The sequence below is a fragment of the Vanellus vanellus genome, assembly GCF_965231255.1.
Source record: "Vanellus vanellus genome assembly, chromosome: Z".
NCBI classification, from domain to species: domain Eukaryota; kingdom Metazoa; phylum Chordata; class Aves; order Charadriiformes; family Charadriidae; genus Vanellus; species Vanellus vanellus.
Genome location: NC_138908.1, coordinates 34,336,723 through 34,364,701, shown reverse-complemented (window position 1 = coordinate 34,364,701; position 27,979 = coordinate 34,336,723). Strand labels below are relative to the sequence as shown.

The 27,979-nt window shown below is 41.5% G+C and overlaps 1 protein-coding gene across 2 annotated transcripts in view; it reads right to left on the bottom strand.

Annotated features, from left to right (window-relative positions):
* Positions 1 to 27,979, bottom strand: part of NRG1 (neuregulin 1) — a gene marked incomplete at its 5' end in the record, with an annotated part of 184,635 nt that overhangs the window by 138,237 nt on the left and 18,419 nt on the right. For both annotated transcript variants that reach the window (XM_082497200.1, XM_082497201.1), the window contains 3 exons: positions 56 to 106; positions 7,836 to 7,960; positions 14,615 to 14,792. In XM_082497200.1, the coding sequence (XP_082353326.1) occupies positions 56 to 106; positions 7,836 to 7,960; positions 14,615 to 14,792 (354 nt within the window). The remainder of the gene's footprint in view (positions 1 to 55; positions 107 to 7,835; positions 7,961 to 14,614; positions 14,793 to 27,979) is intronic.

Sequence of the window (27,979 nt, the reverse complement as noted above, 5' to 3'; positions counted from 1 at the left end):
AGTTTCAAGAAGAAATAAAGAGAGAGAGATAGAAGACTCTGTTAATTCAACTTACGTGAAGAAGTTTTTGTCCCTTCTGTTGATACTGGTATCTTGCTGGTGCTCTCTGGAAAACACAAGAGGCAACAAGAAGTTATAATGTGGAGTCAGATGATCCTCTAACAGCATTCAGGTCCAAGAATGGACACAGTAAAGGGGAAAAAGGTGCTCAAAGAAGCATGCTTAAATTCTGCTTCAGTGGGCAGAGGCTGCAATCAGATACCAACATGCAAAAGTTTCCTTTTGGGAAAAAAATGAAAAATGATGGTGTCTACTAGTAGAACTGAAGAAAAAAGCCTGTTTCTTCTGAAAGAAGCCAGTTGTTCAATCTCTCATTCTCCCCTGGGAATAACTGATCAGTGGCAACAGGAGAAACCATGCAGATGGCTCTGCTGCTGGAAGGCGTCAGTGTGAGTATTCACTCCTTATGCTTCTAGGCCGTTAAATTTTGTGAAGACATGTTCCTATTCATATCACTTGAATTGCTGGTAAGTACATCCAATAACGTCACTTGCCACTTCAGGGAAATCTTCTAAGTCACACATGCAGATCCAGTCCCTCAAGGGATGACGGCTAGGGGCTCTGTGATGGAAATCAAACAGATGCTTTGCTGAAGAGATGAGAAAAGTTGCTCTTCCATACTGGTCCTACAAAGATACGCTACTGCTAGTGACATATTGCCATTGACTTCTGGCATGCACTTGTTGAACTGGCTGATGGCTATGACGAATGATGCTGCAGTGCTTAGATTCCTGCTAATGCCTTGCAGAATGCAGACGGGAGAAAGCAGAAAGTAGACAGCCTTTGTTTAGGCTTCACAGACTTGTGCAGAGAGTTCATTCCAATGACACCATTCATCTGTGCACTGCTGACCCTGCAAGCCACAACTGTGTGCAATTTCCTAGGTGTGATCAAATCACCCTTCAGTTGTATGCATCAACAATCTTGGTCTTCTCTAAGTTCTCAAAACGCTTTTCAGCCTCATAGTGGTGAGTTCAATAGAGCTGCACAAGTCTCAACTCTACAGCTGGAGAAGGGCCACAAATGCCAGAGAAGAAGTCTTGCCCTGAATTCTCAAGGCACACCAAGAATACTCTGGTAGGCTGAACAAAAAGAATTTGGAAAAAGCTTCATAAGAGATTTAGCAAAAGGCAACTTAGGAAAGTTTTTGCTCTGTTTTGTGATTCTGGATCAGGTGACCCTCTGCTCACGGTCTTCAGAGCCCACAGAAACTTGACCAGAGACAAAACTCAGTCCAACTGTCTTCCCTTCAACATCCCTCTCATTAAACCTCAATGTTTAACCTGTATTTTAGTTTCTTACTTGCTAGCTCTTCTTTTATATTTTTCTATTTTGGTCCAGTTTTCTTTGGCAAATATCTTGTTTGCCTGGGCAATATGTCCCACTTTCATCTCACTAATGTGAAAGAGCAAGTTATGCAGCACCTTTCTGATAGCCAGTGATGTGTGGCATGGAAATGAGTATCCTGAGTAAAATTTTTAAGGTCAAAACATTTGCACTAGGTCTTGGAACAGTGTAGCAGGCAGCTTCCAGGACCATTTTTTGGGTACGGAGGCAGTTTGCTGTTGTGCAGCTGGGTTGTCTGAGCAATTAACCTTTCTTAGTTACAACAGGAGACAGAACAGCTCTGACAGCTGCATAGCTCAGCATCTGGCACAACCGGAGCAAATTTTTCTTTCACCATTAAAGAAACTATGTTCCATTTAGTGCCTGTGCTGAACTTGATAGAGCATTTCTTACTGCCACTTCTCCAGTCCAGCTGTGTCAGTACGAATGCTGGTGGGAGGCTTCCCTGCCAGTAGAAAATACAGCCAGAGCCTCCCACACCTGAAAGGTGCTGAGAATCATGTTTGGAAACACATGGCAAAGTCACACGTTACCAAGCCCCGCTAGTGACATTTGTGTTAGCAACATTAACAGTGGATGCTAACATTTGGAAGATGCAAAAATTGTGTGTATTGCTTACTGAGGACAGTATACCACAATGGTAAGACAAGCATTTTACTCCACTCAAGAAGTCCAGCACAGATCCACATGACAAGCCATCCAAACAAAAGAAGCAGAGAGAAAAGAGGCTGCTTGTAGTGGGCTGTCAATACTCACCCAAAGTGGAAGAGCTGGAAGCATTTTTCAGCCATGATACTTGCAGTGTTGCTGTAGTCTGCCAAGGTATGCAGACGGCAGCCCACAGCCCTGTCTTCATCATCATGTTTAAGTCCCCACCAGGAGCAACTACCTCAGATGCTCCATCCACTTCTGTTCCCTGGCACTTCTAGGAGCACAGTTTTGGTGAAGTGTTGTTTCCTGAATCTGGATATGTTTTTGCTGGGGTGTTCTTATGTAAAAATATTGAAGGATGGACAAGAGGTCCTTACTTGGGAATGCTGCAGCCTTTGAGTCCCATTTCCTTAGTACTCTGGCCAGCTCCATCTCCTGCTGTCTCCTCTGGTAAGATGCAGAAGAGCCCCTTCAACCCCCACAGGACTCACAGCAACCTGGGCTTGGTATCTTGATCCATCCTTCCAGGTAGGGAGCTTTGTTTGGGCTGCTGAAAGGAGACAACTCGGTGCCTGAGCTCTGCTCTGCTGTAATGCCTCTGAGGGAGCCAGGAGGTCCTCCTCAGGAGAGACCTTTTCTCCAGGGATAATCAAACACCATACAGCCCTACAGCTGCTGTTGTGAAAAGCCTGCTGCATGCCTTCACAGACCTTCTTCTTTTCCCCAGTTAGTTTGGCAAAGGCATTACACAAGAAGCTTGTTTGAGCAAACTAAAGGAACTTGGTTGATCTGATGGGTTTTGGTTCAGGCCTTGAAGGTGGCTCTGGGGACCCTGATAGGGACAGCAACCTGGACTCTGAGGAGGATTCAAACACCATGAACATCACAGGTAGTGATAAATAGTGACAAATAATCTTTCTGTGATCCTGAGGTTTACTTTCTGGCAGTGATATAAGACTTAAGCCTTTTGCATTGTTTGTGTCATTCAGGTGACACATTCTGAATTGTTCAAAGAATGACACGAGCTAGCACACACCTTGAGAAAACAGGAATGTCTGACACCTCTGTTACTTGGTCTACAGGTGGCAGAGTAGGGAGTAGGTGTGTAGAAGGTGATTAAGGCCATAGTCTGAGACCTCAGAGGCATGCAGGCACGTGTGATCAAGGACACAGGGAGATCCAATGGATAAAAAAACTTTTTGCTATAGCCCCAGGTCACCTGGAACTATGCTAGAGAGAGAACAGATACACTCATCTCCTGCTTTAATCAAGTCTCAGATAGATTAATGTATGGGTAGAAGGGAAGTTTCTTGCATTGGAAGTATTTCATATTTGGCCATATGCTCTATGGATGCTAGATGCAAGATGTTGTTTTTATTATTTCCCTGGCATCTTCTTGAAGATAAGGATCTTCAGAAGAGGAACAGCAACTAAAGTTTAATGAATGATGAATATCAGATCCTTGTTAAGTGCTGTACAACTCAGAGCTGTTATTCCCACTGCAAGTCCTACGGATGCAAAACCAGAAGCTTTCACGGCCCACTGACTGTGTAGGTAATGAATTTACCAAGGCTCACCGCTGCCTACAGTTAAGTTACATGAACAGATCACCTGAGCACTTCTTTTTCCCTTCAATTCAGGCAAAGTTGTCCCAGTCACCGTCATTGATGACTCAAACTACATCAACTCACTTTTCACAGACGTGCAGGATGAGCACTCACACAAAACCCTGCACACAACCCAGCAACTACCCAGCACTGTAGACTTCTAACTTCTGAAATATTTCTGAAGAAATCCACTGTTTTGCACCCTGAGTCATACTGGGCACAGCAAACAGCCTTAGAGAGGCAAAAGATTTGGGTCAACAAGTTTTAGTGGAAAAGACTGACACCACATTCAGCTGGAGCTGTGGCATGCTCAACACTTTAGAAAACAAGGTCACTTACCTAGTTGTCTATAGGGGTTTTGTGAACAAGTTTTCAAACACAAAATTGAAAGCTTTGGCTGTAGTATGAAGTGTTCTCTCAGTGTTATTTATTAAGGTCTTATGTTCATGAGAAAGTCCATGAAAAAATTCACTGCAAGAATTTTGCCTGGCTAAAGTGACAAATTACGATGCAACAAAGCAGTTACTATTGCATTAGAAAGCCTGTGCACTATTTATACAACTCTAGGAGAACTTCATGCCTCTATTCTGACCTCAATTGCAAGCTTTCTTAGGGGAGCATACATGAATAGGAGTGAATGAAAATAAGAAGGCAGCTCATATCCTGTGGGCAAGTTATACTTGTTATAAATTTAAAAGACAACAGAATAGCTCCCACTGCTTGCTATTAAGATTGGTAAAAAAAATCATGGTTTTCTACCTGTTTTTATATTTGTTGCATTTTTAATCCACATGTATGGCTCTATAGACAAGTCTTTGTGTTTCTTTCAGCAAAAATAAGAAAATTTAAAAGTCTACGTAGGCTAATACAGTTTGTGTGTTGTATGTCTGTGTTTATGTAGAGCAAAAACTTGCACAAGAGCAAATCTGGTAGTTTAAGTAGCAGCAATGTTAATAATAGTACAGCAACAAGAACCTTAATTATTATTGCATTGACTATTACTGTTTAAGACAGAAAATTTTACCATTTCTGGGAATGAGATTGGGGAAAAATAAAGCTCTTTGCTTACTGAAAACAACACAGAAATGTGTACAATTGTTTTATTGAGAAATACTCATTTTCCTACGCTTTGGAGCAGGGAATTGAAATTAGCAATTTTCAGACATGTGACATTAGTGGCAAAGGTATGGCTTTTCCTATTCTTGGGTAAAAACCCCAACACATTTGCCTTGTTCCTCATGTGGTTTTTCCTAATGCCCATTGCTAGTTGATGTTACAGACATCATGCTAGATAGACCTTTGGTCTGGCCCTAGAGTTCTCTTTTGTGGCATACACTAGCAAAGAAAATTTCAACTAAAATAGTTAAAGTTTGACAAAATTCTAGGGAATTAAACCCAAGATTTTTATACTTAAAAGCACTAATCTTTTAGTGGAAGGAAAAATAACCCCATGCCCAGAAAAGCCATCACCTTATCTACCCTCAGTCTTAAAGCACCCAGCATAAAGGCAAAGAAGGATCTAGTTTGCAGATAGCAGGGCACACATAATAAACACGACCAGGTGAGGTCATTAAATTAAAGTTCATCATTAAAGTTATGGTTCACATAGCAGAGCAGGTCAGTACGACCATAAGAAAGTCAGGCCCTCTGACAGATCTTTCTTTACCCCACTGTCACCCTGTCTGCTGGAGGGTGCAGGCAACCTCTCTGCCTACCCTGAGAGGTTCAGCCCTCTCAGATATCCACACATTAGTTTTCTACCTGGGCTCCTGGCTGCACTGCACCCCAAGGTCTTCCCCAAAAGCCCATTGGCAGGAAATAACAAGAGCTAAATATGCTGGTTTTCTTTTTGTTTCTTTTTTCTTTTTTTTTTTTAAACTCTCTCTTTCTTATGTATCGTGCAGGACCTCACAGATATATAGGACCTGAGTAATGACTGCCTTTCAGGGCTCATTACCGAGTTTGGATCCCAAAATTGTCATTAAGCAAGCAAGGGGAAGAGGTCAGGGAATGCGGGGGAAGAAGGGGTGAGGAGGTCACCCGTGCAGGGGGTCTGTCCCTGTTTGCAAAGCAGATGTTGCCCTGTGAGGGCTTAGGGATCCATTGCTCTTAAGTCACCAGATGTTGCCCATGCTGTTCATCAAATCCAGGTGGAAAATTCCATCATTAGGAGGAAAATTAGGAACAATTTTACTGGTAGTTTATAAGCAACAATAAGCAGAGTGTACTTAGATGTATCTGTGGCAACCAAATACGCACGATTGATTTATTCAACCAATGAATGCTGCCATGCCTGATTCTACATTATAAAATATCCAGTTCAGTTATCACCGAGTTTCCAGTTCAGATCTTTACGTACATGAGCCAGCTGCCAGGTTTAGACTGGATCCAAGTTTGCCCCGCATTCAAGGGATTTTGCATGCACGTCTGTGTTTTAAACAACTTACATTTCACAACAAGATTAGACAGATTCTAATGTGTCAGTTATAAATGCACATAATAGGGCTTGCCTGCAAATGTTTCCAATTCAAAACCAAGCTACCGTGTCTCTGCAGCAGGAGTGTTTTGCTGTCATTCAGCACAGCCCAAAAGGAAGTTGAAAAATCCATGCCATGAAGCGTAGGAATGAGGTCCCATATGCACTCCCCAGCCCTGACACCATTCCTTGTCTGAGAAAGTAATAGAGGACAGCCAAGCATATTTTTTTTTTTTGCATTTATCTGTATCATTGCCCAGGCACAGTGCCTACTGCTGAGTTTTGGAAACTCTAGTATCTTAGAAACAGTACAGGAGCTTTCCATGTAAGCAGCTAATGAGCAATCAAAATTTGTATTCATGGAAACCAAGAGCATTTACAAAGCTAACAGAAACACCTACCCATTTTCCCTCCTAATAACATTCTGGTAAATAACACTTGATCTTTTATATCAGTCTCCTGACATCTGATTGTGATTATAAGACCATACAGCTAGTATGAAATCTTAGCACTTGAGAATCTTTAGTTGATGAAATAGAATAACAAATACACAAAGTCCGTACAGACGAGCAATCACAAAACAGCTGATAGCCAAAGACAAACCCCGCTGGCAAAAGTTTATGTTTGTTTTTCTATGTATTTAATTGCCTAACTCCTGTTTCAGAGCACAACATGGAACAGAAAAGCATCCCTCGTAAATTCCCATTGCAACATCTTCAAACCCCTCTCAGATATGCACAGAACTTCTGCTTTTTTTTTGCTAATGAGGGCATGTTCATTTGATACTTCACAACTGGTTGGACACTGGAGTTTGAGTTTTTGGGCTGAATTAGTCAATGTCACACTTAAGAAACAAGATTTCAGCTGAACTGCAGCCTCCAATGCATGCGCAAGGAGAAACAGTACTGCTAAAACATTTGTGTATAATGGAAACACTCATGAAATTCCATCAGAAGGAATTGGAACTTCCTGTAAATGAAAGGGAAAGGAGTCCTGCAAAAACAGCAGTCCATAATAATTTTAAATAATCTGAGTATTCTGAATCCTATCTGCCTCATGAGAAGCTCTGGTCCTCAAGAAATAAGTTTAAATTACAATACCCAATTTAAAGTACCTGAATTACATTCATGCCTTTGCATAATATGCCTTCAAATACATTCATTCCTTTGTCTTTATTATTTTAGAAATCAAAAGAAAAGCCTATCAACATCGGCGAAAGTAAAAATGGTGGCAATTAGAGTGATACAAATATTACTTAAAGACAAAATTTTAGAATTTCAGACTATGACACGTTTTAGATTGAGTGAAAGCTTCCCCACAGGTCTATAGTGCCTCCACTACTCACGTGTACTATAGGAATTAGAATAATATTCCTTTTCCTTCATCCTCCTCTTATCTTGACTATTTAGACTGTGTCTTAGACTTGGTGTTGGAAAGTGTCTTACAGAAAATGCTGATCTCTCCTAACATCCGTAGGAGGCATCCCATTTGTCTCGTTAAGGAAAACTGAACATCTCAACTACATAGCAAAAAAGTCAGGCCTCATTAATTTTCTTAGAATACCTAATAGATTTCAGGGTTTCCACTTCCACATCACTTGCAAAGCTTTCCCCTCCTCCAAACCCTTTTGTCCTGGTGGCAGCTTTAATACATGGTTTTTCTGAATGTGATAGTAAAATAGAGTCAAGCCTTACCATTGGTGTCCGTGATGATAACACTGGCTTTAGTACTGTCATTCCCTAGTTTGCTGCTCACTCTGCATGCGTATTCCCCAGCATCGGCCAACGTGGCTCTGTAAATGTGAAGCTCAGAGTATTTCCTGTGAAATGAGAAAAAACATGTAAACATCCTGGACTGGAGTAACAGTCACTGCATCAACTAATGCACTCTTTTTTTTCCTCTCAACAAAAAGTCTTGTCTTCCACTCTTACTGACAGATTAACACTATCCAGGTTTGAAAGAAGGGAGGAGAATAAAAAATCTCTCTCTCTTACAGGCTGCTGGAAAACAGGCATATTAATGAACTCAAATGAAGATACTTGTTTATGCTTTTCTGCTTGAGAAGAGTCTTTGTTCTTAAAGGAAATCTGAAAAACAACCTTCCTCTCTCAGCTGAATTGGCTAACCAGATGCCACGGAGATGGGTGTAATATTAAAATAGATTACCCTTTCCTACAGGTTCATACTGCCAGCAGTGGAGTTCTGGGTAAGTACTGTAGTTTCCAACATCTGACTAAATAATCATGAGATTAGAACACACCACTCTCTTTAACAACCTCTGAAACCCCAATAGTAAATCATTCTCCAGCACCAACAAAAAATTATGGGCAGGAGCACAATTTGCATGAAGCTACATTTTGTTCCTGGCTCAGAGATGTAATTTAATCAGTCTCCAAGGTTTTAAGATTAGATTTTAAAATGCAGAACTCCTGCCTACCCATTAATTTGGTAGGAACATGTTCTGGTGTCATTCAAGGGGTCCCCAACTCATGTGATGGCAATAATCCCATTACCTAGACTGCGGAGAATGACTAGCTTGGGGAAAATACATACATTATTGCTGTTCCTAGTTTCTGTTTAAAAGTCCTTTGAGGAAGTTTTTCCCTGTAGCAAAGCCCGCTCATTTATCTACAGAATAGTCACTTAGAGTGCATAAGCATTGGCTTCCCTGTGCTGGCTTACCCCAACATGGAGGACTGATCCCCAGCAGGCAGGAGTTCTTCACTCTAGAAGCTCGTAGTCACTGGCATGTCTAGCAACAAGTGCCGAGTTAAGCAATGTTTGGGGAGTTGCTCTGCTTCAGCACAGCCATGTCTCCTAACTCTCAATGCAGATATCACAACTGGTTACCCCTTCTGGGAACCATTGAGCAGGGCTGCGTTCAGACCAGAAGTAAGTCTGTTGTAGCAGAGGGGCTTCTGGCGCAACCAAAATGTTCAATGCCACTTTCCAATGCATGCTTGCTAGCCATCCCTCCCTCCAACACAGTAAACTATCCCATCTGCTATCAAACATCTGCTTATTGGCAGCTCAGTCTTCCCTGCCTCTAGACAAAGGTTCTACCTCTGAGGAGTCAGCACTGTGGCCCTCATGGGATTACAGCAGTGTGCCAGGTGGACACGGGCTCTGCTAGAAACCCAGATTGCAAGAGTTTCCACCCATGTCATGAAAGAGGGCTGCTTTCTTGAGGCCACTGGGCCTGGAAGAAGGAGGAGCAGCCAAGCTAGGATTAGCAGTTTCCTCAGGTTGACTCAAGTGGTAAACAACTGAATAGCTGACTATTTGGTCTCCGTTCTCAGGCAATGCTAGGAGCCCAGTTCCCAGTGCTGAATTAATTAACTGGGCTGCATTTCAGATGGCATACAAGAACAGACTCTATTTGATGGCAACTGTGAATATATGAGAAAAATGTGGTTGAGACACTGACAGAAATGTCCAGAAGGTGAAAGCTACTGCCTCCTAACAGCTATGCTTATGCCACAGTAAAAATGGCCTGCTTTTTAATCTTCCTGCCAGCTATCTACACACCTGCCTTTGCAAAAGCCTTTAGAGGGCCTTTCCAGGAACATCTGGCTATAGTCTACACTACCTAACAGCTCGTGTGGACATGCAATATTTCCTATATTGCACTGGTTATCTTTCAGCTATGCTTGCAGACATTTGTCTAGGTGGAGAGCAGGCTGTAGCCTCAGGGTGCTTCAAAAGGCAATGCCAACAGGCTCAGTTTTTTGAGAAACTCACTGTAACCCAATGATAAGTAAGAAGCATGGCTGCAGCTATACCCATTTTATTTTAGCACCCACTGTATCTCTGCTGCAGTCTCCTTTCCTCTCTGTATGATAGTAAGTAATATTTATGCAAACCACCTTCATGGCAGTCTTGGCTTTTAGAAGAAACTCTTTGCACATTTATTTTTATTCTCTTTGTTTTACATGATACCTACGGGAAAAGGTGAGGAATCTGTCTTCCTTTTATGATTTTAAGATTATATCAAAATAGCTGAAAGAACCATACTTCTTACAAATCTACTTCTAACAAGCCAAATTTACTTTTGTTTTTAGAGAATCTCTGTAAGCAGTTTTCTCTCTGAGAGAAATAATATGAATACTTACAGCCTTAAGAATATTATTGAGACATATCGGGACAGAATTCAAAACAGTCAGAGCAGAAGATGACTCATTAATGGCTGTAAATGAAGCAGCTCCCTAGCAATACAGTATTCATTTAAAGTACTCATTTAAAGCCCCTGATTAAGGGATTCTGTATTCAAATGCCTGTCCTTTCCTCAATCTATACCATGCTACACCAAAAAGTGCCTTTCTGTATGAGATTTGCTTCTGCTATATCTTTAGCTCATTGCCACTATGACACTGCTGAGCTTGTACTCATACATGAAAGGGAAAGAAATACATCCACAGAATACAGTCCCAGCCCACCTTATCTGACTGCTTGAATTCATTTTGCTTCCAGTCTCCATCTGTCATCCAGAATTGCCTGTCTGCGGGCAAATATCCAGGCTAAGCTTGGATGAAGCCCAAGGTACAGGGCACTTGCAAAGTAAGTTTTCTCATGCACTACTGCATCCAAAGCCATCAGCTAGGTGAACTGGCAAACACCTTCTCTCTGCCCCAAAAACCCAACCCTGTTACGGGAGCTTCTCTTCATGTAATGAAGAGAGCCTGACTCTGTACAGCACACTACCCAAAATGAAAATGTGCAGGCTTCACCTGGGTTTGAAATCCAATAAGAAAAATAAAATGTTACCAGTACCAGTGGACAGGCATGAGAAAGTTAGCTAGCAGGTGAAAAGCCGTTGTGTGATGCCTGATTTTTTCTGCATCTCCATTGACACAAAGGAATAGCGTAGAGCTTAGACACACAAATCAATCAATCGTGGCACAGAATCATAGAATCGTCTAGGTTGGAAGGGACCTTTAAGATCATCGAGTCCAGCCATCACTGCCAAAACCACCACTAAACCATGTTCCTAAGCACTACATCTACCAGTCTTTTAAACACCTCCAGGGATGGCAATTCCACCAATTCCCTGGGCAGCCTGTTCCAATGTTTGATAACCCTTTCTGTGAATAAATTTTTCCTATTATCCAATCTAAACCTCTCCTGGTGCAACTTGAGGCCATCTCCTCTTGTCCTATCACTTGTTACTTGGGAGAAGAGATCAACTCCCACCTCTTTACAACCTCCTTTCAGGTAGATATAGAAAGCGATAAGGTGTCCCCTTCATCATGGATCATTATCATAAGAGCAGCAGAAACTCACTGACTGCATGCTCTTACTCTATGACAAATTTAAGGTAAAAAGCAAGTGCTTTGAATGCCTTTCATTAAAATTTAAATTCATTCTCTTTCTCTTGACTTTCCAGTGTAATGAGGAAGGGCACAGTCATTTAGTGTGATTCATCTGCTGTACTGTCATGTCATCACATGTCGGGGCTTTGCGCCCTTGGAATCAACCAACCTGAAATCATCCTAGTGAGATTAGGAGTGATCCCCCTAGTTCATTTTACATGCAAGGCAGTCTTTAGAAGGTTAAACTTTAAGGTAGCCTGCATTGCCACAGTCTTCCAAACTCTTAAAAGACTAAGAAAACACAGTCAGCATCTGCCCCACTTCTGCAAATCGTTTGAACCAGTAAGTATTCACACTGGCCAAATGCACCCAATACACACCAAGCTGCAGTATTAGCTTTTCCATGCCTACTCCAGGTGCCAAGCTAAGGTCTTAATTTTCAATTTCTGAGCTACACACTTCATCGTTCTCCCAGATATTTTTGCAATTTGTTAAAAAACCTAAAGCTAAATAGTGAGAACTCAGAAAAATTTCATTTTCTCCCAACAATGACCAGGTTTTATTCTGCCATCACGCAATGAGAAAGGTGATTTCTTGCAAAATATGAAATTACAAAAAGTCACTTCTGGACATTGGGCACTACTTACAAACTCTGTGAGTTTTTTATAAATATGTAGACAGTGTTATTCTGAAGTGTTTGGATTGAAGGAGTCAATAAGACTGTGGTAACCTGCATGCTAATGGTTCTTCAGAAACATAGCCTACTTTTTATGTAGTCATTTGACCTTTAAAATAGACATTGATCCCAGACAGCTCAACAACTACTCTAGCCTAGTGTTTCCCACACTTGTTAATAGTAAAATATTGACATTAAAATGCTTGTTGTAACAATATGGCAGCATATGAACATGACAAATATTTATCAATGTGCTGTCATGAAAAAAACACAGAAAAGAAGTGGGGAAAAAACTCCTTGATCATTGATATTCCTGTCATTTGTGATGGATCTTTTTAATCTGGATTTGTTTACTGTAATCTGCATGTCTTTTTATGCATTCATTTGCACAGCAGTTTTCCCCATTTCCCTTTAGCTTTAGAACACTTGCCGGTCCCACGTTTTATCAAAACAAAATCTATCTCCTCTTAAGCTGTTCACATCTACTCAGTCCTGAGGGCACACATAAACAGCAAAAGAAGAAATGGCAAAGCACTGATGTGTCCCCAAACTAAAATCTCATAGTAGAAAGGCAAGGAAAACCTTTCTGATGTCAGCAGACCTCCCTTGTCTTTCCCCTTGTATTCTACATCTAGTGACTTTCATGTCTCTAACTGGAAGGCCTTCTCTGTTCCACACTGACATTTCTCTTTAAAACAGAAAATAGAAGAGAGTAATTCCAATGATGACTGATACCCCCATGGCTGGGGTAGCACATAGACATGTGAAATCCAGGTCACAGCCTGCACTCTGCCCACTTACGGTGAGGGAACAGGACTTCAGATTTCCGTTTTTTCAGAAAAAGGCTCAACTTTAATTTTTTTCATTACATATCTTTTGGGGAATTTTAAACGTGTTTTGGCACATCAGTTTGAAAAATAGTCTCACACATTCCACATGCATGCTCTAATCAATAGCTATTAGCTAGTTTCTCTTCTGCCAGCTCCTCAAAGTTTTGTGGAGATCAAAAAAAAAAGAGAAAGAAAGGAGCTGGCAGAAGGTGGTTACTGATTCAATACTGAACTGACAAAACCCAGCCCCAGAAGGTGAAATCCTGGCTCCAGTGAGTTTGGTCAATCAGCATGTAAGAAGAGAAAATACTGTTTGCCCCTCACAGGCAGCACTGTGTTGCTGGGGAAGCTGAGGGCCAGGCTCTGACCCGAACATTTTCTTTACAGAAGAGACTGAAAATACAATTCTGACGGAGACATATGGCCCGGCAAATGGGTCCAGACAATTTGCCAGGCTATCTGCCACCTGGAACAGCTCCATTTTGCAAATGCTGGGAGGAGACATCACAGGTTCCTCCTTGCCGTCTGTGCAACCGTGGCACTAGGGCTGCAGCGATGCTGCTCTGCACCCCCCCCTTGTTTCACCTTGCGCCCCAGGCTGGGGTACAAGAAACTGCAAGGGAGTGCAGGATGTCTGGTTTTCAACCTGAGTAACTCTGAAAAGTCATAGGCCTATTTGATTTTGGCTGCTTTTTTGCCTAATGAGATGAGACCTGGCAAAAATTATGGGGGCACTTGACACCCTGGAAGGAAAGACCTGTTGCAGAACCCACCCCAAATCCTCTGTGTCTTGTATGAATGGAAGGCATGGCCCAGTGCAGCACACGGCAGTGCTGCCTACTGAGAGCAGAAGTGAGAGTTGAAGGGCTGCGTTCAAACAGATTTTCATAGCTTCCTTTGGTGGACAAGGGTTGATAATCAAAACTTTTTACCCTAAACAACAAGGTAGAGGCCAAACTGCAAAAGCCTTCTCCTGCCTCAATGCAGAAAACACATTGTGTAGCTGCTTCTCCTTCCCTGCAGAAACAAGGCACTAGACCATCTTTTCTCACTGGTCATCAGCCACACATAGGGGCAACTTTTCCCCAGCCAGGAGAATGAGATTTACAGGCTTTGCTACTTGTCTGACATCTGCTAGACCCATGCCTTGTTCTGCATGTGTGGGAATGACTCTGGTAAAGGACTACTAAAAGCTTGCATAAGGTATTCAAAGCTAATGCAGACACTATTCAGCCCCTCTTAAGGACTACATTGCTTGCAAAGTAAATCTCAAAAATATTTCCAAATCTACATTGCTTTGATGATTTTAAATGTTCTTGGATTTTAGACAACAAACATAAGGTACCTCTGTTCTTGTCAGTAGTTTAAAAGTGGCCTGTCTCCAAGGTTTACTGTTTAAAATGATAGCCTTTGGCTATAAGAAAATAAATAGAAATTGAAAAGGGAAAATTATTTATGAAATATTTATACCATACTACCACTTCATCCACACATTCAAGAAAAATTACATCAGTGTCTGTTTCCTTAGATTTTTTCCTCCGTAAGTCACAGCTTTTAGCTTCGTGATACTGCAATTAAGAACCTCGATGCTTGTGTTCTGGTGAGCAGCTCTCCCCATCCCTCCCACGTCCGCTTACGAGATATGTCTCTTTACTTACTTTTGTTTTTTTGGGATCTTGATATTTTCAGGTCTGTTTTTTTTTGTTATTTCCTTTCCATTCTTTAACCATTTGAATCTGAGCGCAGGGTACTCTGAAGTGGTTTCACACCTTAGGACTAGCTTCTGGCCCACAGCAGCCTCTTGGTTTTTCATTTCCTTCAATTTGGGAGGTACCGCTAAAGAAACAAAAGAATGTGCTGGTGATTAGGCCATCCTCAGAAGGGAAAACAGTGCTAACAGAGAGCAAAACGCCAGTCAGGGTTGCAATATTTCTACGTCAAAACCTGAAAAATAAGGATCATTTGTGTGTTATGTATCATCCTTAAAGCATAAGGGCTCATTTAATAACAGCCTAGTTTGGCCCCTTGGAGTCCTCTTACCCAGGTCTTACAACCTGCGAGCCATATGCAGCCTTAGTGAGAAATAAAGTGCTGCTTCTGAATATGGTATGAGGCACTAACAACACTTAATTGATCGTATGCACCTAGACACAAGACAGCACACTGCAGCAGGCAGCCTTAGGAGGTAATACAGAAAGGCAAAAGGAGGGTGTCTTGTGGCTTTCTTTATTTCCACTGCTATGAGTCAGTGGCTATCCAAAGACTCCAGGTGCAACTGATGCGACAGGGAGCTAAAAGCATAAATATATGCTCGACAGCTTCCCTAATCTGAGGGAAAGATTTTTGCTCCAGCCAAACATAACCCATATGATACACCTACCTCAAACCTCAGCTTGGCCATATCCTTTCCCTGAGGCAAGAGACAACGGGCTTGGAAGCCCATCAAGAGAATCAATATCAATTAAGGGTATTTTGGACCCAGAAGGGGACACTGCATTGAAAAGGCTCAGCCAATGGCTGCCACTCACTGAAGAGCTCCAGCTGATGCATCTCAGTTTCTACTGTGTTGTAGCAATAGTGTTTCTTGCATGGGTAAATCTCACATCATTCAGAGCTTTCTAAGTTAAAGACCTCTAACATTCCACAACTGGTACCAACCTTTGAGCACAGGCTTCACAAGAAGATGCAGACCCTCTGTGAGACACTACCCTTTATTTTCTCTCATGGGGTAGCTGTAAACAAGCCTCTATCGTGCTCCAATATTGAGATAAACCACCTAGTTCAACCTTACTTCCTTTAGGGTTTAAGATAAGGCCTTTATCACAACTGGGGAGGGCTAATATGGGAAGCTACAGCTGGTCAGCCGATAGCTTGTGAGTTCGTCCTGGCTCAGCTGCATCCTGTTGCCGGTGGTATGTACCTCTGGGGAGCCCATATTCCCTCGCAGCACCTCTCTCTCCACTGTGCTTTGTTTTTTTTTTCTTGAACAGCTGTAATATAGTCCAAGGAAACAAATGGCCAGCATGGCCAAATGGTTCTCCATAACATGCAGATTAGGAGCGTTCATCAGGACACCAACAAGTCCCCAATGGAGTCCTGTACAAGAAAATGTTTTAACAAACTGGAACACGCTTGATTACATTTTGATAGCTGTTGCTAGTGTGTTTGTGGAGACTTGCTGACATCAATTGCACTGAATTATTATTCCAGTCAGACAAAGACCACGAAACACTATCACGGCCCTAATTATGAGAGATGTATAAAGAACTGGATACACACATGCCCAATAAGTGGTTGCCTGTTGCAGACAGCAGCATGACCTGTTCCCCACAACACAATCTTCCTGATCCTAGGAAAGCCCAGGGAAGCCAGGGAAAGCCTGATTTCCCTGGAAACTGAGCCTGGAGCAGAGCACATAGACAATGGTGGTTGGGAAAATGTGGTCTGCGGTGAATGAGCAAATGAGGTGGCACCTGCTGGGCCACCAGCAGAAGATAGAATAGGGACAGAGCAGCCTTTGATAATTAAAACCTTCTGATTAAGAGGAAGATGACAGTTCTTTCCAGGCTTCTCTGCTGGTGTGGAAAAGAAGTCCCTGGCAGGAAGAGGGATGACATTCTCTGAGGAGGGCATCAACAGAGGTTTTACACACAGGGTAGGCACATGTGTCAGGGTGGCACTGGGATGGATCAGGTTAGGCCCAGGATTTCATGACCAGAAAGAAATCTCCCCCAAAAGCATCTTCTCATACGTTGGTTTCCATCCCCCCCCCCCCCCCCCAATAATTTTGGAAATTCCAGCATGTTCCCAAAATGCTAACAAAACAATTTTGCTTTCTGGAAAACAAACACTCACACACCATTCTGAAAACAATATGTTTAAATATATGTACTTTTATGAGTGTGTGTATTTGTATATATACATACATTTACATATGCATGTATGTGTAAATGCACAAAAGAGACAAAGAATTTTTGAAAAATACCAATCTTTAAATTTTCCAGCAAAAATAATTAGCATTAATTAACAGCCTTACTACTGAGGTTTGTACTGATCATTTCATTCTGTCGTTAAAGAGTTAAGGTTATAGTCTTTTGTCACTACGTAAGAAAAGGAGCTGCAGAGATGTGGAATAAAAAGGCAATATTCCTTTTTTAAACATATTTCACTTATTATAGTCCTAGTCATTATCTTGCATAAATTAAGAGAATAACCACAATTGCAAGGTCAAAATTTGTGTGTTAAAGACTTCAACTGGTTATTGATTTTCCTGTCAACGTAGCACCGTGAAACTGGGAATAAAAGGGAGATGCCATTTTGTTCCTGAATTTTATTTTAATTCGGTATTATCTGCTCAAAATGACTTGCAGATTTTTTCCTCCATCAGAACTGTCAATGAAAAAGAAAGTGCTAAATTAATATGCTCAACTCTTGCCATAATTCAGAAGTTACCAGGAAACATAAAAGAGGATTTAATCAATGGCAGTGACCCTCACTAATTCACAGTAACTCGCTGTCCAAGCATGCAGGCTCTCCAGGGAAAGCAGTAAAAGCTGTTCACAGACATGACAGAAAAGAGATTGTTTCTTCTTTTTTCTTTTCTCCTTTTCATTTACACTATGTTTGTTTCCTTTCAGCTGCAGTTTTGCAAAAACTAATCAGACCTGCCAGGCATATGAGAAATCTCGAGCTGATAAAACTACAGCATTGTGTGTTTGGATCGAGACCAGCTACAGCTTTCACTGGTGCAAGAGGCAGTTGACTTTCATCTCAGTCTGTGCCAGTTTCTCTGGTGCTGGTAAGACAGGACCTTGTCTGAGTGGTAAAAATGATTTTAAAGGAGGCAAAAACGCTTATCGTGATAATCAGACATTGCTCTCCCCCTGACGCTTCCCTCCCCTCACGTCTCTACCCCTTCCCCCTTTGTCCCCATGGCATCTCCTGCCAGCTTGGCTCCCTTCCACTGCTCCTTGCTGCGCCTGTCATGCAGCACCGCTCCCGCCACTGACGAGGCTTCTGCCCACCGCTCGGGGTGAGGCTTGCTGCAGTGGGCAGGAACGAGGAAGAAAGGGCAAGGAAAACACTTTCTGCATCTCTGACGTGCGGTGGAGGTTAAGGTGCCATCCAGGACAGTATGACTCAGCCAAAATGTATTGTGAAGATGGAAGCATTTCCTGCTGGTCAGGTTTTGGGCAGTGCTGTTGTGAGCAGCTCCAGTATGGCGGCAGCAGAACCCTCACACGTGCCATCCATCACAGAATGACAAGGGCCAGGTAGCAAAGAAAACAGACACATCCTGAAGAGAAACAGCAGAAACGAAACATGGAAGCACCTTGAAAGTGGCACTGCTTGAGTGAAAGGTGTGGTGGATCCGCTTTATCTGTATTCCTTGTGCGGAAAACCAGGAGGGCCTCACACTTTAAGACTCAATTACACACAGAGAAAGGCACTTGTGTTTAACCCCAAGCTTTTCACGCTCCCCGGTCAGGACCTCTCTCTTTGACCCACAGGCCTCCCCTGGTTTGACAGACTTTCTAAGAAAGCAACAGGGGCAATAACAGTGAGAGAGGGCTGTCATGCTGTGATGAGCCCTGACAAAGCGGCGGAGCACTTGTGTCAGCAAAAGTCCCGCACTGTTGGAAGGGTTAAACAGGCAAAAGCATGCAAGGTGTTACATCTCTGCTTATTAAGATGGCTTGAATATCTGTTATTTTGTTAGCAATTTTTTCAGGAATGTAGGTCTGCTGGCCTGCATAATAACATTGCAGATAAGGAACACACATTTCCATATTCTCTTTGCAAAAGACTCACTGATAATGTATGACTGGAGATAACTTCTTCTCTCTGGACTTTGGTGAGTTTGGCAAAGCACAGAAATCTCCTCACCCTCAGTGTTTGATTGTATAGTTAATCTGCATGGAAGCTCAACACATTGAACAAATTAAACAGGAAACCTGCAAAATATTATCACACAACCACACGCTTTCAGCTGAAATTCCGTGAAAGGTTGGGTGGGGATTTTTTTTCCCCCTTTCTTTTCTTTTCTTAGGAAGGCACAAAGCCTTTTAAGAGTCTGAGCACGGGAATGTATTAGGCATGCCTGCCAGTAGGCACATGTGCACAGTTTGCTGTGCAAAATTGTGACCAACAGCTTGGTGAGCGGTAATAAAGCCACAAGAATAACACCCATTGCCTTGGCCTCAGACTTGATTTTTTTTGTAGCATAATGCTCAAGGCAGTGCAGTAATGCAAGACAAATTATATTATTTCCAAAAAGCCTTCTCCCCTTGCATATGAGATTGTAATCAAGCTCCAGTTTATCATCAGTAGGCCAGATTTTCTAAAGCCTTTGGTATAAACCATATAAATTACACTTTAAAATGTATACTGCTCACTTGGACAACTGAAAACAACCCCAAAAGTTATGTTGTTTTCTATTTGTTTTAATCTTCCTATTATTCTCTCAGGCAACATTTGGATTCTGAACACTTTTCAAAATCTGGCTGTTTCCTTCCAACATGCTGCGTCTCTGTGCAGATCACCTACACGATAAAACACTGCGGGTAACGATGGGAGATAATCCCACATGACCAGCTCTCCAGAATACCAGAGTAACTGAACATGAGCTGAGAGATTGGAAAGCCAAACAAATCATTTAGCTACTTAAATGGGAATTTCTCAGTTCTGAACTCTTTTGAAAATACTGCCAGATGCATTTCAGCTTCTGGGTCTTGGGATGATTTGAATACTTATGTCTGTGTAGAAGAACAAAAACCTGACACTTGTCTTGAGCACTGCATATGAAACCGAGATCCACAGAATCTCATTCTTCCTAGTGACGTTAAAAGGAATTTTTTGCAGAAATTTTAGATGTTGTAAAGGCCAAAAGAAAGGAGAATGACACAGGAATGGCTAGCAGCATGGTCAAGAGCCAAGAAATGGAGCAATAGGGAAGGATATAGCAGTACAGCCATGTTCTTCGAACAATGGACCAGCAAGGAACCAGCAAATGTCACTATAAATCAGACTAACTACTCCCAAATCGCAAAGCTAACTGCAACTCTGATTACCCTGACCAGGAACTGCTCATCTCCTGCTGTGGAGTGTTTGAGTCTAAACTCAATGAGTTTGATAGGTTTAGGTATGACGGTGCTGAATTCCTACTGTGTCCTTTCAAAGTAATGCTACTCCCAACAGACTTATACATCTCCGAGTGTTTGTTTATTCACAGTGAGATGCTTTCAAGTACATGGTATGTCATGTCAGTGTTCATGGATATTTACCCCTAGAGATGAAGCTGCTCTCTGAGCTTGCATTAATCTTCTTTTTGTTCTCCCTATCAGAAGCCCAGTAAACCATTCCAATGAGAGTACCATGGGCCAATACATAACAACCTCGGGAATGCAGGATTTTCAACAGGACACTGAAAATGGACATATGGAAGAAGTACTGTGCAACCAGAGAAGGTCTCACTACTTCCCCCTCCACTCAACAAGTGAAAAGCTTCTCCAGTGGAGCCAGAAAAGGGATGGTAGTGGCAAAACAGCATGTCTAGAAGTATCACGTCCACAAGGGAAAGCCTGAGAGTGCCCATTTATTCAGTGTAACAAGATAATGCCAGGCTGTCCAGCCTCCTGCAGTCACTCAAGATATCAGTTTCTGAGTTTAGACCTCCTCAGAGACAGGGAACTGCATCCAAAGATAGTAAAATGTAGGTATCACAAGAGAAGCTGGGTGTTAGCAAGCACCTAACCTAAAGATTACAATTTAAAGGTCAACACTTAATTTCTTTACTGATGATCTTGTCTGCAGGAACACACCGCCAGATTGCATTAAATACTCTCTCCTCTGGTTCACAATGCTTCAGCTGACTCCAACAAGCTGCATCCCTGAAAAACTTTGATGATCCTGTTAGACACTGTCAATACAAAAACCTAATCATATAGACTGAAAATGTGGGGACAGCGTAAAATAAATATACTTGCTATTCAATAGGCGATTCAGGGACAACTGCTCATAAAGTCGATATAAAAATCTGCAGGTCCATATTTTACATACCTAAGTGCATAAAGGTAGACTCCAGAATCTTTATCTGAGCATTAAAATGAAAGCAATCTAATGCACCGAAATGCTATGCAGGCATAAATCCTGTGGACTTCAAGAGGGGTTGCAAGTACTCAGTGATTTTTTTTTTTTTACATGAAGCCACTTTTGATTTAGAAGCTGAATTTCAGGACTGCACATTAAAGAAGTTTGTCTCAAGTTGTATGCCTTGAAGTCAGATGAGGGGAGGAAGCATGGCTTGCTGCATTATATATACGTCACTTTCTCTTCTTTGCTCTCCAGCATATTTTCATCACTACTCTCTATCTTTGCTTGAAAAAAAGCATGCAGTAAGTCACCAAACAGAGATTAGTGCATCTGAGAGAACCACCTAAAAGCAAAGGCTGTGACTGCACTGTTAACTTGGCTGTGTCTCAGACTATGCCTTATGACCAGACTTGGAAGGTTCAGCAGATCACTGGGCTGAGAGGCACGCAAAACTTAAACTTTAGTTCTCAGCTGTGATACATATGTAGCCATGTTGCTGTGCCCTAAGATCATCAACATGACAGAATGAAAACAAATGGAGGAAAAAAAGGCAAGGAAGGAAAGATGTGCAATGCAACAATACTCTCCTTTGGTATAATTTCAGATTTCCAGAATTCCTCTGGATTACTGATGAAAATCCAGTTCTTGGGCAACTCCCTTTTTTTCTCTTTCTGGTAGAATTTTTTTTTTATAGCTTCATTAGAGCTTTACCATTTCAATCTGAGGGCTCAAAAGTGCTGTAGCCATGTCCTCCTCTCCTTCTCACATTTCATATTTTCTGGCACGCTCCTGTGTCTGCTGTCATCAGAAAACACAAAGACTTCTTCTGTGTGCTGAATCTTGTAAGCTTATCAAATCCTATGCACTATCTTTTATTTTATAACTCTTGTTTCCATCTCCTCTGGTCTCAGTTGCTTGTTCACCCTCTCAGCATTTCTCCATCATGCTCTTTCCCTTCACACTGTTCCAACAAATCTGGGATGCTCATGTATGAAGGACACGAGTGATTGCTTTCCCTTGATCCTAATCATAGAAGCATATTTTTTCTTCTAGCTTACACTATTTTCTTGGATTTGTAGCATTTTCTTATTCTGTAATAGTTCCACTTCACAGACAAAAGTGTACCATACACCAGCCAATAAATTGCCCAGTGTGGATCTATCCACGGCAGGCCTTCATACTCCTCAAAATCTTCCTCATCGTCTCGAGGCTGTGGAAGCCTTAAAAGAGAGAATAACAACACACATACAGTGACATTACCAGAACACTTTTATGTGCCTGGTCAGAGATCTTCCTAATTAAGCCTGCAAAATTGTCCCTACTCCCAGTAAGAGCTTAGTCAAGTATGTATAGAAGCAACAGTCTGACACATTAGTGCATGATGCAGAATTTAAATGACATCAGACAGTATTGTAGTCAAAGGATTCACATAAATTTCCACAGTATTAAAACAATTCTCCGTGTTGAACAGGAAAACCTGAAGGACCTGCTGCCCACATGGATGTCTTATTAACAAAATAATAAAAGGGAGTGCCATGACAGGTGCAATTCAGTGGAAATCGTGGTCAGAAGGAGATTCCAAGACCATGGGATGCAGGATATCTCAACAGGTGACCGCTAACCACCTCATCCTGCATGGGTTCACAGAGCTAAAGTCACTGCCACCACCACAAGGATACCTGAGTAATCTGAGTTTGGGGATATAACCACTGGAAAGAATAATTACTGAGTACACAGAAAGACCTAAAATGGGATTTACCAAAACAACTGCCTTCCCAAACAATCTCCCTCTCACGAAGTTCACACAGAGTCCACCAGTTTTCACAAAGTAGATGAGAAATTTCTGGTATCCCCAGGCACAATTGGCAGTTTAGGGGATTCATTTGTCTGCTAATGTTCCTCCTCACAAAGAACCACTCTTCCATGTGGAAATTTTTGGGCAGGAAGGTGGAAAGCCTGAGCTGAAACCTGTCTGATGGTGTTTGACATGAACAGAAACAAAATCACAGTGTAGAAATGAATTTGGAGAGAACAAGATTAATTGGAGCACCAAAAGTAAAAAGTTTCTGTTGTGTTACAGGCTGCCTAAAATATTCACAGCACTGTGAAGAACTTTGAAACTTTCAAGACATTGATTTGCTAATGATGAAGTCAAACTTAACATTATGGGTATTGGCTCCTTATTTGCCACTTTCCTTCCCCACCTCTCCTTTAAATGCTTTGTGGTCAACTCTCCTAGCAATACTCTTTTTCTGAGATTTGCGCGCGTGTTCAGCACAGGCTGTGGAAAGACATAGGCCTACAAAAACATCTGTGCACTCAAAGACTGCATGGAGGAAACCTGTGGAAGGCAAGGGCAGCCCTTCCACTGCAACCCCAAAAGTGGAGTCTGTCCGTACCCAGACTTTAATCAGAGTTGCCTCTAAAGTTTTTTTTTTTTCAGTTGTTTTCCTCTGGTGCTGATCAGAGGTGGAGCAAAGCATGTGCGAGCCCCATCTCAGCTGCACAACACCCAAGAGAGCAATTCCCCTGCCACTGCCTGCCGAAATCTCCACCAGATAGGAGGAAACGTCAGAGGTATTGCTGGTGGAGCATGCCGTGTCTCCACTCCTAAGTAAATTTGGAAGATGACTGCTTTCATATCTACATGCTAAGTGGAAAATCAACGTGGTCTGAGCGTGCCAAAATGGTGCCACTCCCACAGCGAAAGGGTGTGCCTTTTCCAAGGGACACAGCACAAGTAGTCCTGGCCCCTTCAGTTCACTGAGGTGGCCATACCTTGGAAACATCCATTAGCAAAATCTTCCTTCTTTTGACCAGAAGGGATGCAAACAATTTAGCCACTGACACCGAAAGCCACTTTATTCTTTTCAGGAACTGAGGATCTGGATACACCTTGGCATTGCACACAAATCATCAACTCAAACCCAGCTCAGCAAAAATATAAACATGGCCCTTAACATTATGGCTGTGCACAGTATGCAGAGAGGACCTCATCATATACCCTTCAGTATAATTTACTTTCAACATACACTGAACCCGACATTTATACTCTGCAACTATGGTAAAACAGAAAAGGAAACTGCAGTGAAAAAGGAAATGTTTATGTCACACCTATTTGAAAATGTGCGCAGGCTGTCTTTAGACAAATGAAAAATTAAGCAAAATTCTTAAGAATAAATATTGCTAAATACCTGCAATCAGGAACAGCTCGCAAAAAGACCTAATTAGAAGCATCTCCCCTGGTTAAATTATTATACGAGATTAGACATCCTTTTAAAGGTCAACCTCCAAAAAATCCATAACCACATGATTAGTAAAGCGTTCAGAAACATGCCACGGTCCAGCAACCACTGGAGGAGGAACAGGAACATTTTATGCAACTCTGAAATGGTTTCTGGACTGTAGGCAAAAGTTCAAAAATTATGTAGGAAAAATTACAAGGCTTTTTAAAAATAGACTCCAGGTCAACCGTAAGTTGTGTAATTGCATACCAGGAAACCTGTGTGAATGCTAAGTAGTGGGTCACACATGAGTGGGATCATCACAAAAATACAGGAAACTGTGAAATAGATCTCAAAGTAAAACAGATCTCCAGGCCATCAAGTCCAGCCTGGAGCTCCTGGTCCAGGTGTTTATGTAACCTTTTGTCAAAATCCCCTAATGGCCTTAAAATCTATGACTATGTGAAAAAGACTATAATATGCATCAAACAGTAATTATTTAACATCATACATATCTAACCCTTGCAATCATGGTCATCAGTATCTATTGTCAGGGGGGAATTATGTCTTTTATTGTAGGAAGGTGATATTCTTTATGTAGAAGCCACGGGCACACCTTCTAGCCCCACTCAGATATATAAAGTATAGTAAGTAATGCTCATAATTTACCAAATCTCATGCCTCAATCTAGGCTCTCCATTAACAGAACAGAGACTATATTGTAAAGTTTAGCTAAAAAGGAGTTGGAGAATAAACTCCACATAAATTCTGAATAGGCTGCCAGTAAAAAGAATAAAGACATGGTAAATCAAGTAAACCTCCCTTCCCCCACTTCTTCTTTTAACCTTGCAAATGGTTTTCGTGTGTCACAGTTTTGGATAAAATCACAGCCTGAAAATTGATTATATCAAGTGTGCAAGTATCCAGGGCTTAATTTGCTATACGATAAGAACTGAAGGCCCAGCAAAGTACTAAGGTAAAATTCAGGCCCTGTGAAAATAAAATGCTTTGTCATTGATTCGATACAGCTAGACTTTCACCCCAGAAGATGGAGAAATCTGCTACAGTCTTTCTAAGGGGCAAAAATAAAGTACAGACCTTGTCTATATCCAAAACTGAAGATTTTTATGTAAAGCATAAATCAATTTTACTTAAACCAATGCAAAGGCTCAGCGTGAGCACACTTAAAGTGATTTAAAGCTGATTTATGATTAAACTCACATTAAAATCAATTCCTTAACAAATTAAGTTGAATCAATAAACTCCTGGATTAAATTAGTCCTAACAGGTCTTTCTAGAGGCAATGCTCTCTCTGCTTCAGTTGAATTGATTTAAGAAACCTGACTTTAATGACAGTGACTTTGTGTGTTAACACTCATACATGTTAATATGCATTCAGCATTCAAGGTAGAAAGACATCAACGTGATTACAAATGTCTGCACAAAAGGACTGATCAGACCAATGTCCCATAGCTTTCCTAGCCCCCTTTTTGTTTCATTCTCAACGATAATAACCTTGTGAGCAACAGCTTTATTTTGTTATTACTGAGCTGGAGATTTTTGCTTACCATCTACTGTGATCTATTTGTTTATGCAATTTCTAGTAAAAGTTTCTGTTTGTTGTTATTTCTGCAACAGGAAATTCTTTCTTTCCTTTTAATTCCCAGCCAGGATACTGACTTCAACCATGAAATCACCTGGACAGTATACACATAGCATCCAGCATAAAATGCGCTATTCTGCTGCTGAGAAATTACTGAAGAGCATTAGTAGAATGATTGCAAGACAATCTGCAGCAAAGCTGTTTCCAACGCAGAGTCCCACTAGACCTCAAACGATCTCTGTTCACATTTGGACAGCTGAGCTGCAAGGACAGCAGCAATCTACACATTCCTTACTGTGCCAACCAAGTCAAAATCTCATGCAGGAGTTCCCTGAGACAAATGCTCAGAAAAAAGCCCAGGTGATGAAAAGCAAGAAGGCTCACACACGCTGGTGTTGGTGTCATGCTAAGACAGCCCAGCAGATTGCTTATCTATTTCTTGCAGAGCCAGAATTAAAATAAAGGCTCCAGCCTCATCACATGCGGCCACTGTACCTCTGAAGTTATCTGAAGTGAATAACTACAAAATCTGTTAGAGGAGCCTGCTGCTCCTTGACAAACACAGGGATGTTTCCCCAATAAATAAGATGAGATTGAAGTAGTAAAGCACAACCAAATCTCCTTTCAGAGAGCATCTGTGTAATGCTCAAATTCTTACGTGTTGTCGCTTTTTTCTTGCTTTTAGTAGTCTTCAAAAAAAAAAGCAGTCTTTCATAAACCAAACAAAACCACATTATCCTAAAAAGATGGTACCATGTCAAGTTCCAATCTGGATTTTCATTGAAAATAGCACATAACAGGCAGAATGCATAACTTTCTCCCCAACTGTGCTGAACCCTAGGGGGTTGCCAGTCATCTCTTTTGTCCAGATTTTCTAGAAGGCATGAGAAAGAAACTCATGTTACATGAATAAATCAAACATAAAAGCTTGATCTAAAAAGGTTTGGGAAAACAGTGGTTTACAATGGAAACTATTGTGTAGCCCCCGCAGCAGAACTGGCAGGTGTATCAGGTATTCTTTAAGACTCAGCCCTGCACGGTGGCATGAGTACAGAGCACAGGGCTGTCTCACAAGAAGCCCAGTGGCAGCCAGCATTTATTTCCTAGTGATGAGCAAAAAGATGAGTCTGCTGTTTACCTACAATGATGTATTCACACCATCTGGCTTTTCAACCTTTTTTTTTCTTTTACGTCTGGCTTTTGTCTGACAGGTTATTTCACTATTGCTACCATCATGAAGAAACATGCATATCTGTGCTTAGGAATGTGCATTTATTCTCTTTTGTCATGAGCTGGGCAATGGTGTAAAGTCCATCCAGCAGACCAAGGACCCTCTCTTGGGTCTCATAACACTCCCCTATGTTTGGGTGTCAAAACCGCCAAAATATTCCCCTATATAGTCTGGGATTCTATGTGCACACTGGGGAGATGATATAAATCTGTGGAGACCCAGTAATACAGGGGCTGAAAAACCCTGTGATAAATAGACAAAGAAAAGGTATACCAAAGCCTCTTCCTGATGGATCAGAACCTGCTTCCAGACATGTGTCCTAGCATGTCAGTACTTACTTCTGCAAAATTTGTCCTACATTGGTAAGTACATAATAACGAAAGCTATGCAAATGAAAGCCATGGAAGATTGATGGAGGAAGCCAAGAAAGAACTGCAACAGTATGAGAAAGGGATGTTCAGAAGAAAGAACATAAGGGATGATTTCACCTCATCTGCTGAAATTTAATATCCTGAGTCCCCCTTCTGGCTACAAAGGGAATTTAATGTAAGATGCAACCAAACAAGACACCATTATTGCTAAAAAAAATTGAGACAATCAAGCCAGAAAAGTGCTCTGTAGACGATAAGCATACTGTTTGTACAATATTACCTCGCTCTAAATCTGTCTGTCTATTGAGAGATGTCATAAAACCCAACATGGCTGAAAAAAGTAATAATAATAAAAACTAACAGTATCATTATACTAAATATCTACTGTATTTTTTTGCTTTTTAACCACTGCTTCTGGAAAGAATTTAAGACACGCTTTGGACTTTGGAAGTAATTATTTCCAGGTGCGATCTTTTTGCAGAGCAATTTTTCTCACGAGCTTC